At 45.4% G+C, this 15,130-nt stretch overlaps 1 protein-coding gene across 4 annotated transcripts in view; it reads right to left on the bottom strand.

Annotated features, from left to right (window-relative positions):
- The window catches only part of vcla (vinculin a), a 48,122-nt gene extending 39,385 nt beyond the window's left edge, over positions 1-8,737 (bottom strand). For 2 of the 4 annotated variants that reach the window (XM_088634528.1, XM_088634529.1), the window contains exon 1: positions 8,348-8,737. In XM_088634528.1, coding sequence (XP_088490654.1) covers positions 8,348-8,515 — 168 coding nt within the window. In that variant the 5' untranslated portion in view covers positions 8,516-8,737. The remainder of the gene's footprint in view (positions 1-8,347) is intronic. The other 2 variants (XM_088634530.1, XM_088634531.1) reach the window with 1 other exon arrangement.
- Between the last annotated feature and the right edge of the window lie 6,393 nt (positions 8,738-15,130).

Below are 15,130 nucleotides of genomic sequence, written 5' to 3'. Positions count from 1 at the left end.
GCCCCCTCCATCTCTTCCAACCTTCTGACTTCACCGGGACCGCGCACACAAACGCACACACACAGATAATTAAAGCAATTTAAACAAAAGCTCCTGATTTACCCTCATGCGTGATTCTGTACTGTGGAAGCAACCAAACATTTTAAATCTAGCTTAATAAAAAGAAAAAAGAAAGCCCTGACACCAGCCTCTGGAGAAGCTCAGTTCTCGGTTCAGTGACTAACTCGAACTACAGAGCGATGCTTTGTGAAAAGAACAGTAATCGGGGGACTTTCAGGTACTGTACATAACATGGGGAGAAACCTAAGGAGAGGCTTGCTGGACGTTGATATTTAAGCCTGCTGCTTTTCCCCAACGCAGTCGGCTACAGGGATTATACTGAGTGAACCCTGCAGTGCTAAGGACAGCCTGGTAAGGATAAGTCTTGGAGAGTATCCCACTTCCCATCACCACAAAGGGAGCAGGACCAACAGCACTGTCTGTCCCACACTGGATACAAAAGGTTAAAAAAAGGCATCTGTCTTTATAACATTCTGCAAAATCATTTACGTTAAACCTTCACAGGTAACTCAAACCCCTTCACAGCTAAAGTCGTGGACACCACCATTATTCAGACCAGTCCCATTCAGAATCACCGATTCAATTAAAGAACTCTGGGAGAAAGCAAATCAGTGGCTCTCTGGGGCCGTGGACGTGCCCCCCTGCTACACAGAGATATATGACTAACACATACCACAGGCTGTAACCCAATCACGCAGCAGGAGTTAAAAACAAACCAGCAACAGCACGGGCAGAGTTCAGCTCCACTCGTGGCGCTTTGCCAAAGCAGAGCAGAACGCCACATACATAACGATGGCAGGAGCTCTTAAAGACAAGAGATAGGTTTCGCCCTGCACGGAGCTAGGCCAACACGGCCCACGCTATCAGACTTGGCTGTGGGGACAGAGAGACATACCGTGGCTCCTGAGAGCCGGACTCCAATGCCACCCAAGGCTGGTTCATGGTTTTAGCTCCATAAAAAGCAAGGGAGGGGAAGAGGCACTGCTCTGCCCGTGTGTACCTCTATGTCATGCACAGGCCTTCTCCCTGCTACAGCAGCTGTCCTGAGTGCAGCCACAAGGACCTACAACAGGTAGCCAAGTGATCCGAGCGTCTCATCCACCCATTTTCCCCAAAGAAACCGGAGTACCGGCTTCAACTACACGGCCGGGCAGCTTGTTCCAGACGCCCACCACCCTCTTTGCAAAAACCGCCTGCTGTTCTTAGTTTGATACGCATTCCTCTGCAGCTTCCACGTGTCCTCCGGTTCTTGGCGATGTTAAAAAAAAAAGCACACCGGGCGCATTTCCAGCAATGACAACTTGAAGGCCCAGACAGTGCTTCCTGCATTTCCAACGGAATATTTTGGAATTGATGGGGAAGAATGAGGAGTTAACGGACTGAAGCAGCACCTGTGAGCTGCTATAAACGCAATCATTACTTGTTGCTCCCCTTTTGAAATTTTCCTACCGTTTACCGACACGGATCCCGACGTTCCGGAGACACGCGGCAGAATCCGCACGGGCGGAACTCTCCTGCTCCCCGGTGACCTCGTTTCGAGCCCCTTGCCGCCACTCATCCCTCGAGCCGAGCAGAGAGCCAGCACTCCGAATGGGATATGAAAATCAATCATAGACCATAAGGAGCCTGCAGCAGCACCTGCACAGCACATACTTGATCCACACCAACCCCCCCAGATCCTGGGGAGCACAACGGATTGAAAAGCCCACTTGGCGGCTCGGCTGCTCAGAGCTTTCAGTTTTCATTGCAATTCACAGCCACACTCATTAACGGACAGTCTTTGCTCATGACCTGAGATAATTACCTCAGTTCTGTGCCCTTGGCTTGCTCGCTGTGTGAAGGAGAGCTCTCCCCAGATGTTCAGAGACATCATTTACAGCTGTAAAGATTAGGAGCTACAGAATTGACCAAACAGTGCCCTTCTCATGCTGCTGGACCTTTGGAAATCAGCAGATGTACTTTCAGGGCATCTGACAGTGTGGAGCAATTACAGTTTACAGTCACGACATCAGACAAGCGAACTCATTTGTTCTCGATGTCTCCAAAACAAACGCTTTTTTTTGGAAACGGCGAAAGGAAACATCATTCCCTGCAATCCAAGCAAATAACAGGCCTTTATCCATAAGCAGCAATGTTTGAGATATGCGTTATAAATATTTATTTCTAAACACAAACCATCAACCTATGAGTCAGTCAAAAGTAAGGAAATGCAGACCGAACTCTCAATGAACATATGGAAAAATTTATATTTTTTTTTATTTACTTCTAAATGTGAATGTGTTTTAGAAAAAGAACTACCATCTGCTTCTTAGACTCGTAAAACACAAGGCACCGCTCTTGGTACAAATGTCACATGCTGCTTTAACACATTAGCCTCACCAATTTATGGTTTCGCAACCGTAAAGACTGCACTGAAGGTGCTGAATATCTACCACATATACTGTGGATACATATGACGGCACTCACGTTACAACGGCTGTCCAACCTCGCCAAGACGCCGCTCCTGAGACGACACCGGAGAAGTGAGCCAAGACCAACCCTCAAGTTTCAGGGGGTGAGTGCCAGTGAACATAACCCTGCAGGTCCAGAACGGCAGAAACGGAGTCCAGATAGAGGACCACAGCTCTCTACCTGGCCACCACACCCCTGACTGACCTGCTGCTGCTGCTGATCAAGTCAAGCCGCCAGCAGTACCAGCCCAACTTCCACCCTGAAGAACAGTGTGCGCGATTGCTGCTCCCGTTGGTACTCCCCTAGTGCACCACATGCCCCTGGACACTGGACTCAATCCGCAGCCTCTACAGACCCTCCCAGCGCCCAGCACAGAACCACAGTGCTGCGCCCAGACACCTGTTTTGCATTTTTAAAGGATATTTTCCTGACCTCTTGGGGCCACATGAATTCCACACAGTTTTCACTGCATAGCTGTTTTCAAATCAGGGGTCAGGAGCCACCATCTCTTAACAGACCGCCACCTCACTCCATCAAGAGGTCTTTAGTCATGCGCGAAGTTGTGCTTCTTCAGAGCCAGGAAGGACTGCCAATACTTGGAAATGTGTCAAGAGTTAAAGATGTTCTGCCAAGAGTGATAAACGCACAAGCTGCGAAGATGAAGGCTTTGAACATCTACAAGATAAATAGCTACCGTGGCTGGCACCAGTCACTAAAACCCTGACTAAGCCTATAGACAGTTGAAAAAAAGTACTTGGGTTTCACCCAGAATCCTGCACGTCACTGTTAGATGACTGACACCTCCCTGAGACTTTGCAGCATTTCTTTACAGTAATGGTAAAAAAAAACTCCATGTGAGTCATGAAAACAGCACGAAAGAGCTTAAATAACTTTCACCCTGGGAGATGAAGGCTGACAGAAAGAGAGCATTAAATGTACCTCTTCAAAGGGTACAAGCCAGAGTAAGACCAGCAGCTAATTCCGCATATAACGAGCATCAGAAGAAACTTATCACTCACAACTGGAATGAATTCATAGTTATTAGAAGCACAATCTTTTTTTTTTTGTAGAATGTGCCCTGCATGTAATTGTACAGACATGACCTAGGTAAATGCACCACACTGATTAACACCTGGCATCTACAGAGCTGATCCACAGGAGGTCTGCTCTCAAAGTCTCAGGCTAGTAGTGAGTGTGGCCCCTTTAGGAAGCAGCACAACTTCTGTCTGGGATACACGCTTTGCACCAGGTTGTGGCCTTGAGAAATTCTGTCCTATTCCTCTCAGACAGTCTGGACGAGCATGTGACCGTTCACTGGTTTCCAGGCTCTTGGTGCCACAAGTCACCCCAGCTCATCCCACATATTTTCGAAGGGGGTTCAAGTCAAATAGGTAGGGCATCCACATTATAACATCCTCCTCTGTCCCATCAGGATGAGCCCACAGGAAAAGCAGCAAGTGGGGTCCCAGGACGTGATCGGTGTAGCATCATGCAGTCAGGCTGTCATCATCTTTTACAAGAGCAGTCTGACAGACTAGACACTCCTGCCCTGACCTGCACACCTGCACCTCCCCGTCAGTCTCAGCATGGAGTCATGATTCACGATCTCCCAGATTGTGGCCGATCATTGACAGACTGCAGCATCTTGCCAGTTAGAATTTGCTGGCTGTGAGCCCTTCAGACAGCGAGTGACAGCGCACTGACTCAGTCCAGACTCCAACATACCAATGGCAGCATCGCAGCATTCTCTTGCTAAGCAAGGGACATTGGTTCATTTCTGGCTTTCCTTGATTTTCACCACGATTGACATTCGGAATGGTTAGATCCACTCTTCACCTGTGTCCGATAAACATCTTCACTAATGAAGCGACTTAAAGTGCTTACACAACAGTTAACGTGACATCATCAACTAACCAAAACCACACCAAAAATATTTATCCAAGACAAAAAAATCCAGCCCATTTTTCTAAAAACATACATGCACAGGTAAGATTTTAATCCTCAGAATATACCAAAAAAATAATTTTGTACAAGGAAACTTTCCATAAACATATGATGCCATTTGAGGCCAACAGAAGATGATCTTACATGCAGCCCAAGGTACGAGATATCTTGGTACCAAAGATTCTTGCTAGGCTCCCTTCTGCTTTGACACCAGCAGTTCTATGCAGACTGTAAGAGGAAAAAAAAAACATTCCCGTTTGTGCTGCTTTAACATGTTAACACCACAAACACTTGCAACTACAATCATGATATCCCACCAAAAACTCCAATGTCCACAGAACAGATCATCACATCTTCCTACTTTGAGCAAGACACGTGACTAATATCACCATTCCATAGGACAAAAAAAATACCTAGTGAAAAACTGTCTGTGTGGTGCAGGTGGTATTTAAATGCATCGATGGCACTCACAGCAGTTTGGCCTGATGGCAGTTTTTATTAAAAAATATGTCTCCAGTATGAAAGACTCTTCATCTTAAAGCTTAGATCAGTTATGCTCCTCTTAAATAAAGATTTCCCCTGCAGGAAGATCGCTTTGTGCAAAAATCAGCTCAGCCAAGAGGTTTTAATTGACTTCCATTATTGATTTTACCACAGCCATCTCACTAGTAGCGGCAGTGAGCACTATTGCTTGGAAGACAATACGGGTTTGTAAAAATGAGTTGGGAGTCGTCTCCCCATCTTCACGATGCAAAGCTAGCCTACCGCTTTGTTGCTAGCGTGATCCTTGCATAGAGTAATCAGCTCCAAGGCAGAAACTCTGGCTAGCAGAACTCTTGCACTTAAAAGGAAAAAAAATGACTACAATGCACATTTAGCACAATCGTTTCTATAACCCTTCTTAAATGACCTACTTCAGTTCCAAGAAGCGCATGCTTTTAGCTTGCACAGTCTAGTGTCTATCATCTCACCCAAATGCCATTACTGGGCTCTGGAGTGAGCAGTTTGCCAAGTTCACATCAGTGTGATAGCCAAAGCAGGACAGAGAACCTTTCAGTTAATATGGTGTCATGTTTTATTAAATTAAAGTGCATGAACTAATAATGCACTAATATAGCAGTGGCCTTAAAAAGTTTAATTCCCAGAGTGTTCCCACCTCATTCTAGATGAAGCATATTATCGATATGGGGGGATCCGATTAAAAACATTTTGCATTAAAACAGGTCGAAGGAAATTAAAACAATTGTGGTTTGAACTAAAAGAGGTCAGGAAACAGACAACACCTGACCGTGCAGGACAGAAGCACATTATGTTACAAAAAGGCTCAAAGTCAACGTGGAAACAGCTATACTGTTTACCAACAACTATACCGCCAAACAGTTCCATTCCGAATTCCTCCAAAAATACTTTTTGTAAACAAGAATATAGGTTATCTGTTTGGATTTCTGAAGAATGTAGTCGAAGACGGCCACAATCATTTGCGTTACAACTGGGAAAAAAACAGCTGGGAATGTTCATCCATCGGGCCATGATATTAATGTAGATTAACTAAAATATGACACGACTACAAATCTGACTGTAAGAGTAATGGCGCTGAAGTTACCCTTCTAACTGTAACCTCTGGGACCTGAAAAGAACGGCAGTGAATAGCTTTGTCACCTAAGCAGTTATTTAAACAAACGATTCCTTGCAAGTTCAGGAAACCGCTGCCTCTGCTGAACCAGCAGCATGTTGCTTTAGTTTAGAGGAAAGAAATGCCACTATGGGGAACAGCAATAGGAACAATGTTGCAACAACAGCACTCCACTGCCCTAACTGAAGGAGAAGGCTAACACTCAGTTCTAAAAAAGGCAAGCATTACAATTACGGCCTGTGCTTGTTTGTCAGCACAAACTGCAACCTGTCGCCTGATGCACTTGGCCATACCCTGGTAATACCCTTTTTCCAGTCTCGTCGGCTCCAAGACCAGGAACACAGACCTCCACCCCGGCAGGGCGCTAGCTCATCTCCCAGAGACCGCCGAGCCCATTTGTGCAGTAGCTGGGGTACAGCGTGCCCCTGTCGGACACGCCAGGACCAGGAACTCCGATTTCAACCAATCAATGGAGGTTTATTTATCAATGCACGAACAGAACAGCATATAGCGGTGTTGTCGGCAATGACGTGCTTTATCCGCGAGCTCGTTAAGAGGGACAGAAGAGTAGAAGGACGTACGTTTACAGGGATTTGGTGAAGATTAGGTTAAGATTTTTACTAAACCTCCGGGCCGTGACCGCAGCGCTTGGGAAGGTGGTGTCGCAGGCGACGCCGCTGCCAGATCACTCCAAGGACGCCTTGACGCCAGCCGTTGTACAAGAGGTACCTCCATCCTCACCTTGAAGCAGTGAGGGACCACACAACTGAGAAATGGGAGTCGGGGCCACTGGCGACCCCAACCACGACCCTGTCTGGGAGCGAGTTGTGAAACAAACGGAAACTTCCTTTCCGAGGGCGCACGATGTTTCGCAAAGGCATTTATGCAAGACAGCGAAATACGCTGAAGGCTAGAGACGGTTTCAGGGTCTCCCAGTTGGAGTAGACACTACGGGGTATGTCTCTGCAGGAGATAAATCTACACGCACTCTCACAGGGATACTTCACTAGGAAACTGAGTGCCTATTTTCTGCTGGGGACTGGCAGTGTTCTTCAGCTGCTGCGTGGCTGTGCTTGCGTTTCTTGTGTCATTAAATCACACCGAGCAAAAGCTCCTCAAGGCGCCTAGAAGGCGTCTCTTCAAAACGAGCACCGCCGACAGGCGACCCACCTGCGTTTCCTACTACAGACATCCCTCGGCTTCCTTGCAGGGGGTTGAAAAGGTGAGATGCAAACAGATGTGGAGTAAAAGAAGTTGTCCACCTGATTAACATGTCAGTGAATTTAACGAGTCGGGAAAACTACTCTCTCTTTCAGATCACATATCTGTATACTGGGTTGTTGAAATTCCATGAATGATGAATGTACGTTTCTTCCTGTTGTCCTACGCAACGCTACCATCGCCATAAAAACCTTTCATACCCATTTTAAGCAAAAGAAAATTCCCATACTTGGGAGTCTTACCTACTGTCCGCGAGTGAGATAAAGAGATAAGCTCAAAATGAAAAGATCAAGTCTCTTGTCAACAAACCGTACACATAGTTTTGTTATAACTGTTTCGGTCGATTTTCACTGAAATGACTGATACTTCCGTGCTCAGCCCCGCAAAGCGGCCCCCTGCCTGGGTCCGAGGAACTGCCCCAGAGACGCTCTCCTGCGCTCCGGGCGGGTCCAGGCTTAGAGACCCATTAACACCGCCCACAGGCAGCTCAGGTGCCTTACTCCACATCGCTTTCACTGAACTTCTCAAGCACAGGACACTGCACCGATCTTCGTGTGCCTGAAGAATTCAGTATGGGGCATTTTAAAAAAGACCCATCAGTCATCTTAATGCAATCATAATACATCATATTGCACCGATCTAGAAATTTGCAGCCCCCTTCTGAAAGTTACAAGTCACTCTAATCCGCACACAGATCCATTATAATACAACATCGATAATCCACGTATGAATGAACGTTTCTTTTTTAAAAAAAAAACTATTTCATAGCCAAATCAACATATGCACGGCATCCAAGACAGGGCAGTTTAAAAAAGTACAGCTGACAATCCCGGGCTGGAATAATGTCCTCCGACAGACACGGAGCAGCCTACAGCCAGCCCATCCCCGGCACACACACGCAGGGCAGGCAATGTAAGAAAACACTCCATCACCTTCCATTCCTTTAAAAACAACTTCCCAAGTTTCCTTTAGCACGCAGCGAGAGGCGCGGAGCGGAGCGGGTCCCGGGGAGAGCTCGGCCACGGCGGCGGTACTCACCCTGACGAGGTTGCTCACAGCCGCCTGCACGGCGGCCACGGGTCCGGTCAGGTCGGGGATCGCCTTGCCGTCCACCTCCCCTTCCTCATGCATGATCACCAAGTGGGATATCTGCTGAGCCACGGGCTCCAGGATACTCTCTATCGTCTTCGTGTGGAACACCGGCATGTTGAAAACTTCAACCCACTATCCAACAAGTCGGGAAATGAAAAGCCGCTACAGATAGCTCGAAACGCTAAAATTTCGCTTGCTCCTATTTCCTACGAAGAAATTCCAAACGGGTTTTTTTTTTTCTTCTCCAGGACAATTTCACTTTAAAGAGAAAACTCCCCGTCTCACTCCCCCTCCAACCAGCAACTGTGAGACTCTACGCTGCGGCTCCCAGCGAGCAACCTACTCCACGGCGCCGCCGGTCACTCCTCCTCCTCGCCCCTCCAGCCAATAGGGGCGCGGCGTCAGCGGGAGAGTGCGCTTCCGATTGGTCGGCTGCTGTGCCACTCACATGCCCCCGACCCCTCCCGTGTTTGCTAGAGACGAAGCAGAGATCATTCCCAAATTACGTCATGCATTCTCATGCCCTAAAAAGGAGAATGTTGGATCTGAGCTGGGCAGTGAGGAATGGATTCCTGAAAGCAGGAAGGAATGAATTATAGCCAGGCATCATGTCAGACAGCAGCAAAGTCGTAAAAGCCAATCCGCAACCCTCTGTAGGGAGACCTGTAATTATCCGTACAGGTCGGATAAAACTACATTGCGGCCTTGCACTATGAATGTAGTTACAGTAATTTTGTGCACCGTTTCAACTCCGTCCAAGAGTCTTGACATTTCTATAAACTTTATGCTATGAATGTGAGGGGTACAATATGCAAGGTCATTTTTAGATGTCCTCGGAAACTGAAACCTTCTAAAAATGCAAGTAACACCCGTAGAAATATAAAATGCAGACAGAGAAGTGAGGCTGTTTATTTCTCATGAGCTGTACCCATAAACCACGGACTCGGAGAAATCCCAAGATACAGTGTTGTATTTTTGTAACACCAGTTCCTAACTAAAGAAAAAAAACAAACACGTTATTTGACTCCCATCTGTTACACCATAGGCCAGCAGTTCACATATCTGTCACGACTTTTGACACCCAGTTCCAAAATAACCCATTAGACTCGTTTAGCACATGTACTCTCACACGGACACGGGCCACAGAGAGGAAGATGGACTTCACCACCCTTCCAGTCTCAAACCTTCATTCTGAGCGTGTTGTACAGAAGTGGGATTTCGCCACACCGCCCACAGAATCGCGCCAGTTGTCTTTATTTGTAAGTCATGCCGGTGCAGCCCCGAGAAGGCGCCCCACCCGTTTTACTGAGTTACATGGGTTTAGAAGTGTTTTCACCACTCGAGTGGAACACACGGTGTCCCCAGGCTGACGTGTTGCGTGTCTGGGGGCAAGAAAGGGTGATGCGGATACATTTAAATCATTTGTTTACTTGTGCTTCGAGAATCTGTCCATTCAGGGAAACAGCTTCCGGGAGCTCAGTGTAACTGGATACTAATGCATTTTCTAATGTACAATGCTTATTCTCTGCCGCCGGTCTCTTCTCAAACGGTTCCTGCGCATTGCAGAGGGGGATAAACATCAGCAGATTGATCGAGTCGAATTCAAACTTTAAAACGCCGAGACTGCTTTTTTAGGACACTAAGCCAGTTTACATTTAAAAGTGCAACTTTTTTACCTGAGGTAAATTCAGGTGAAAGTCAGGTGCACCACCATGCAGTGGTGATAGCCATTTCAAGTGTATATTATACTTTTTTTTTTCCTGCAGTAATGTGACTTTTTTTAAGTTTGCCGAGGGGAGCGTCACTTAGACTTGCAGCAATTTATTTTAGAGAGCGCTCTAAAAAGAGTAAAAAGTGGGCGGTTTTTGCGGTTGACATAAAACAGGAAACTCTGTTCTACACTCAGATTTTCACGTTTGTCATTTATCAGTCAGATTTTCTGCTTGATTAAACGTCAGCAGCTGGGTTGTTTTCTCATGAAAATCCACGTGGTATAAGACATATTCTTAGCTGAAAGTCCTTACCCTCATAAGGAAAAGCGGGCCCTTAAATAATACATTTCCAATACTGTGATATTTTCTTGCTTTTCTGCCCTTCCCACCCTGTTGCTCTACACAGTAAAGGGGATCTCACGTCAGACATCTCTGTTAAAAAGACCCAACCTGTTCCCTGGTGTTAAAGAAGACTTTTAAATGAACAGTGAAAGGATGGAGATGGACTGCTAGAGAAGACAAAGGTCACTGATTCCCATCAATGTCTATCATTACTTCTGCAAGAGTATTTAGCTTTTTCATCAAAGCATTGAAAAAATGTAATTTCTCTTCACGCTGACCTGGGGAATGTTTGATATAAAAACATATTAACTGGAGATTGAATTCAGCTGTGATGAGCACGGCCCCCGGTTAAAGAAGCAGCATTAAGTTATTTGCTACAAAGAACACCTGGGCTGTATTTCTGTGTGGAAACCTGTGCTCAGATGCTCAGTGTTGTAAATATTTGGCATTCTCCTGCATGTGAGCTATGCGAAATATCAGCGTTAGAAGGATGAAAAGCAACGGCCTACAGAACGAAGAGAGGAATTTGTACAGCATCCTCAGGAGAGTTAGAGACTTCAGCCCACTGCCTTATAAGGAAGAAAGAAGAAGACGAAAGGATTGAGGCGGTCGCTCTAGAATAAAGCTGAGAGAAATCCAAGTGGCTCAGTAAACTCAGGGACAACATAGACATCTTTGGCTGAGAGTCTTGCTGTTGTTAAAGTCAGGTGGGAATACCCACAGGGTTACGTTCATTGTCTGTGTTGTAAATGTAAGATGTAAATGTAAATGTCTTCATCCATAGCTGGTGCCTCTCCCTCTCTCTGTATCTGTAGCTCGTACCGGCACAGTTAAAGCATTTCATTCTCCCTGCGGTGAGAATCCGCCTTACCCACGGCTTTTAAAAAATGTCTTGCGGAGCATTTCTGCTGTTTTTTGGGGGGGAGATAGGTGTTCGTCCATCCATGTTCTAACCGCTTAAATCAATACAGGATCTTGGGCGGGCAAGAGCCTTTCCCAGCATGCAACGGGTGCAAGGGTGCTGGTCCATTGCAGGGCACAGACGAGCACACACTCCGAGCATAACACATTTTCCAGAAGCAAATCATCCTACCAGTATGTCCCTGGACTGTGGGAAATCTAAATGAACCTAGGAAGAACATGAAAACTCCACACAGATAGTACCCCAGGTCTGGAATTGAACCCAAGGCCACAGCACTGCAAGGCAGCAGTGTTAACAACTGTGCTGCCCTGTGTTTAGTTAATTTTTCTTATAAAACGGACAGAGTCTTATGTACTGCTTGGCCTATATACACACTTGCACAGTTCATACTCTTTATGCCCTGTATGAAGTCCCTCGTTATCCAAGCCATGCTGGATAACTTGCTTTCTCAGGGATGATGAATGTCTATCTTAATAGAAAATCTATGTGCTGGACATTAAAAAAAAAGTCCATAATTTCACTGCAACAGATTCACAAAGTCAGGAAAATAATATTTTTTGTAGGTGGTGCACTAACATTTAATTGAACAGACCTTTCAGAGGCAGATCTATTAAGTCAATTAACATTTGTCATCAACAGGAGGTCTGCCGTGGAAGTCTCAGGCTAGTAGTGAGTGTGGCCCCTTTAGGAAGCAACACAACCTGTACTGTATCTGTGATACCAGGTGGCAGTGACCTTGTGGGATTCTGTCCTATTTTTCTCGTACAGCCTGGAGCAGCAAGTGCCTGATCTCTGGTCTCTGAGCCCTAGATGACTCATTCCAGCTCTTCCCACAGATGTTTGATGGAGCTCAAGTCTGGCAAGTGGGGCATTGACAGCATAACTGTGACGTTCTTGTCTCGCAAGAAGCTGTTGTAACACAAACGGCATGAGGATCTGTGCTGTCCTGTTGGAATGCTGTCACATCAGGATGAGCCAACAGGAACAACGTAGCACCGTGCAGTCAGGCTGCCTCAGTCAGAGGCAGAGGAGTCTGAGAGACTAGACAATCCTGCCCTTAGCCAGCAGCAATATCCCCCTGCAACTCACACCTGTCAACTCTCTGAAGTTCAGCAGGTGTGAGCCTGGTTAGTACCTGCATGAGAGACCTCCTGGGAAAGCTCAGGTTGCTGCTAGAAGATGTTAGTAGGACCAGTAGGGGGTGCTCAAAATGTGGTCAGTGTAGATCCTAATGCCCCAGTAAAGTGATGGTGATACTATAATATATTGTTTCTGGTTTTCTGGGAGCTGGGTTGGAATATTATTTAATTGTATGTATAGTACAAAAATATCCTAAATGTTTCGCCTAGGACAAACATTCACTAAGGTGATATTTCATCTTATTTCATCAACATGGGGATTTTGAAAGGTCGAATCCTGTTTTTGGCCAATACTGTTTAATTTTTGTTCCATGAAGTAATATATTTGCTAAATTAACTAATTTAGGCATGGTGTGAAACAACAATATGAATACTTTTCAGACCTCCAGAATCAGAATTCCCTTGCTTAAACAACAACTTCCAAGTGCCAATCTTTACATCTAGAAGATTGAGGTTGATTTGTGATCTACTGTCTTCAGAGAAACGTATCTCAGCTACTGTAGCTTCAGTACAGGATGTTGTGCAGAAGTGAAGGAAGTGAAGAGTGAAGGAATTATTCCAAACATTGATCTACAGCCCAAAATAACAGTAAAACACGGTTACAAATGAAATAAATTAAAAGGTACAGGAAATACGGAAAAATAATTTGTATTTTCAGCGCTCCTTCTTAGAGTAAAGCCGAGAAACCAGCCAGAGGCATTGGTAAAAGTGAATTTCCTCTTTTATTATGAAAACCATGGCAGAATCAAAATCTTTTGGTCTCTCTGAACTTACAATGGCTTTGATGTCAGAACACAGTTATTTCTTCTTTCAGGCTCAGATGCTACATTGATTTATTCTGCAGTCTTTGAGGTCCTGAAGAGTTTCAATTTTACTCCAATTCTTCTCTCTGTCGAGTCTAATCAACCACAGACTGTGGCCACAGCTTCCTGCTTATATATTGTTTCTGGGTTTCTGGGAGATGTAGTCTTCTTAATGTCTGAAATATTTTGTTTTGAATTGTACACGATGCATTTGAGTCAACATATAACGTCCTTCAAATCTTCTGCTTGGCTTTATTCAAATTCATGAAAAGGCGAGAAAGTAAAAGTCCCTCCCAATAGAGGCCATGAGAAATCTGGAAAGCAGTACAGTGGAACCTAAAATAAGTAACAAAAGGTTCTTCCTGTACTACAACCGCAAAACAAGCATTAGAGAAGAAGTAAGATGTATCAGGGATAGCAGTGGGAAGCGTCTAGAGGTGGCATGGGGAAATGTTGATGTACTGAATGACTGTAGCAGCACCTCCCTTTACACTGAGGATGAGTTCAGAGAAAGGAGCTCTGTGGGATTCAGCACTAATAGAGGTAATTCTATCCTGGGTTCAATGGGGATGCGATCCCAGGAGCGCTATTTCTTACATATGAGCAATGTATGAGGACATCACTGGGGAATCGGTAATGGTATTATTGGTATTTTTACCAAAGGCTATCATTGAACATATATTTTTATCCAAAACGGATTATAGAAAAAGCAGACGAGATGCGATACATTAAGTGGGAGCTGGTGAAGGTTACCCACCGCCTGCCCTCGGTGCTCCAGCCTGGCGGCGGCAGGGCCTGATGGGAGTGAACACACCCGCCCGGAGAGGCCTGGCCAAGCCTGGCGGGGCTGTGCAGCTTCACACCAGGGTGAAGGGCTGGTCACCGTGAGCAGAGACTGTTCTGTCCCGGGCGGTCAGTGCCCAGATCCATATTCAATGGCTGGAGGAAGCTGGGCCAGCTCTGGACGGGCCACTGTTGAACGAGAATGAAGCACCACAGGCATTTGGGGCCGGCAAATGGCTCAATCCAAAAATAAATACAACAGAATATTCACTCGTTTATCTCCTGCAGAATCACATTCAGCACATCCCCACCTTTCGATGTCTTCCTGTGTTTCAGGAAGCTGCTGTTTCTTTTTGGTGTGCTCATTTCTTAATTACTCTTTCATTTTTCTTTTTTAAGTGCTCTCTTAAAGGATGAAACCAAAAGAAAGCAACTTCCTTCCTGAAAACACCCTTCTCATGATGCTTATTAATCTATGTACTGCACGCTCTCTGCCTCTGTGTAGCTTACCAGCTCATCTGGACAGGAAGGCATCTTGCTGCTATTTCTATTAAACCCAATGAAACTAATTTAATTTTAGACCGGTTTAGCAATCCTTTGTGGTAAAAGCAACTACATCCTTTTTAAATGAGTCTAATGACATTTCTATTCTGATTTCATCCATAATGGTTCAGGCTTTGGGTTTCTCATATTGCTGCAGTAGCTCCTGAACCACACAAGTCAGTGTAGTTTTCCTTCCTTTAGTTTCCGTCTTCACTGTTGGAGATTCCTTGTCCAGGAAGGCTGGTGAGAATTTTCATAGGGTTTCAGCAGTAAATCAGACTCTCAAAATACAGGTTCGGTCTGCAAACCATTTCATCATCTCGATGGATGATTATTGCTTAATGATTTAAAAAGACCACTTCATTATGGTATTAAATTGTAATAATATGCATTTTTTTATTTAGCGAGTACATCTGTCTTCTTCATTGAAATTTTCCAAAAACAGAACGCTGTAAGACACTGAAATGCAAACTGTGCTCTCACCT

Source organism: Lepisosteus platostomus, chromosome 6 (assembly GCF_059453375.1).
Source record: "Lepisosteus platostomus isolate fLepPlt1 chromosome 6, fLepPlt1.hap1, whole genome shotgun sequence".
Taxonomy (NCBI): Eukaryota; Metazoa; Chordata; class Actinopteri; order Semionotiformes; family Lepisosteidae; genus Lepisosteus; species Lepisosteus platostomus.
The sequence above is the reverse complement of the archived record's forward strand: the minus strand, read 5'-3'. Positions and strand labels throughout refer to the sequence as shown.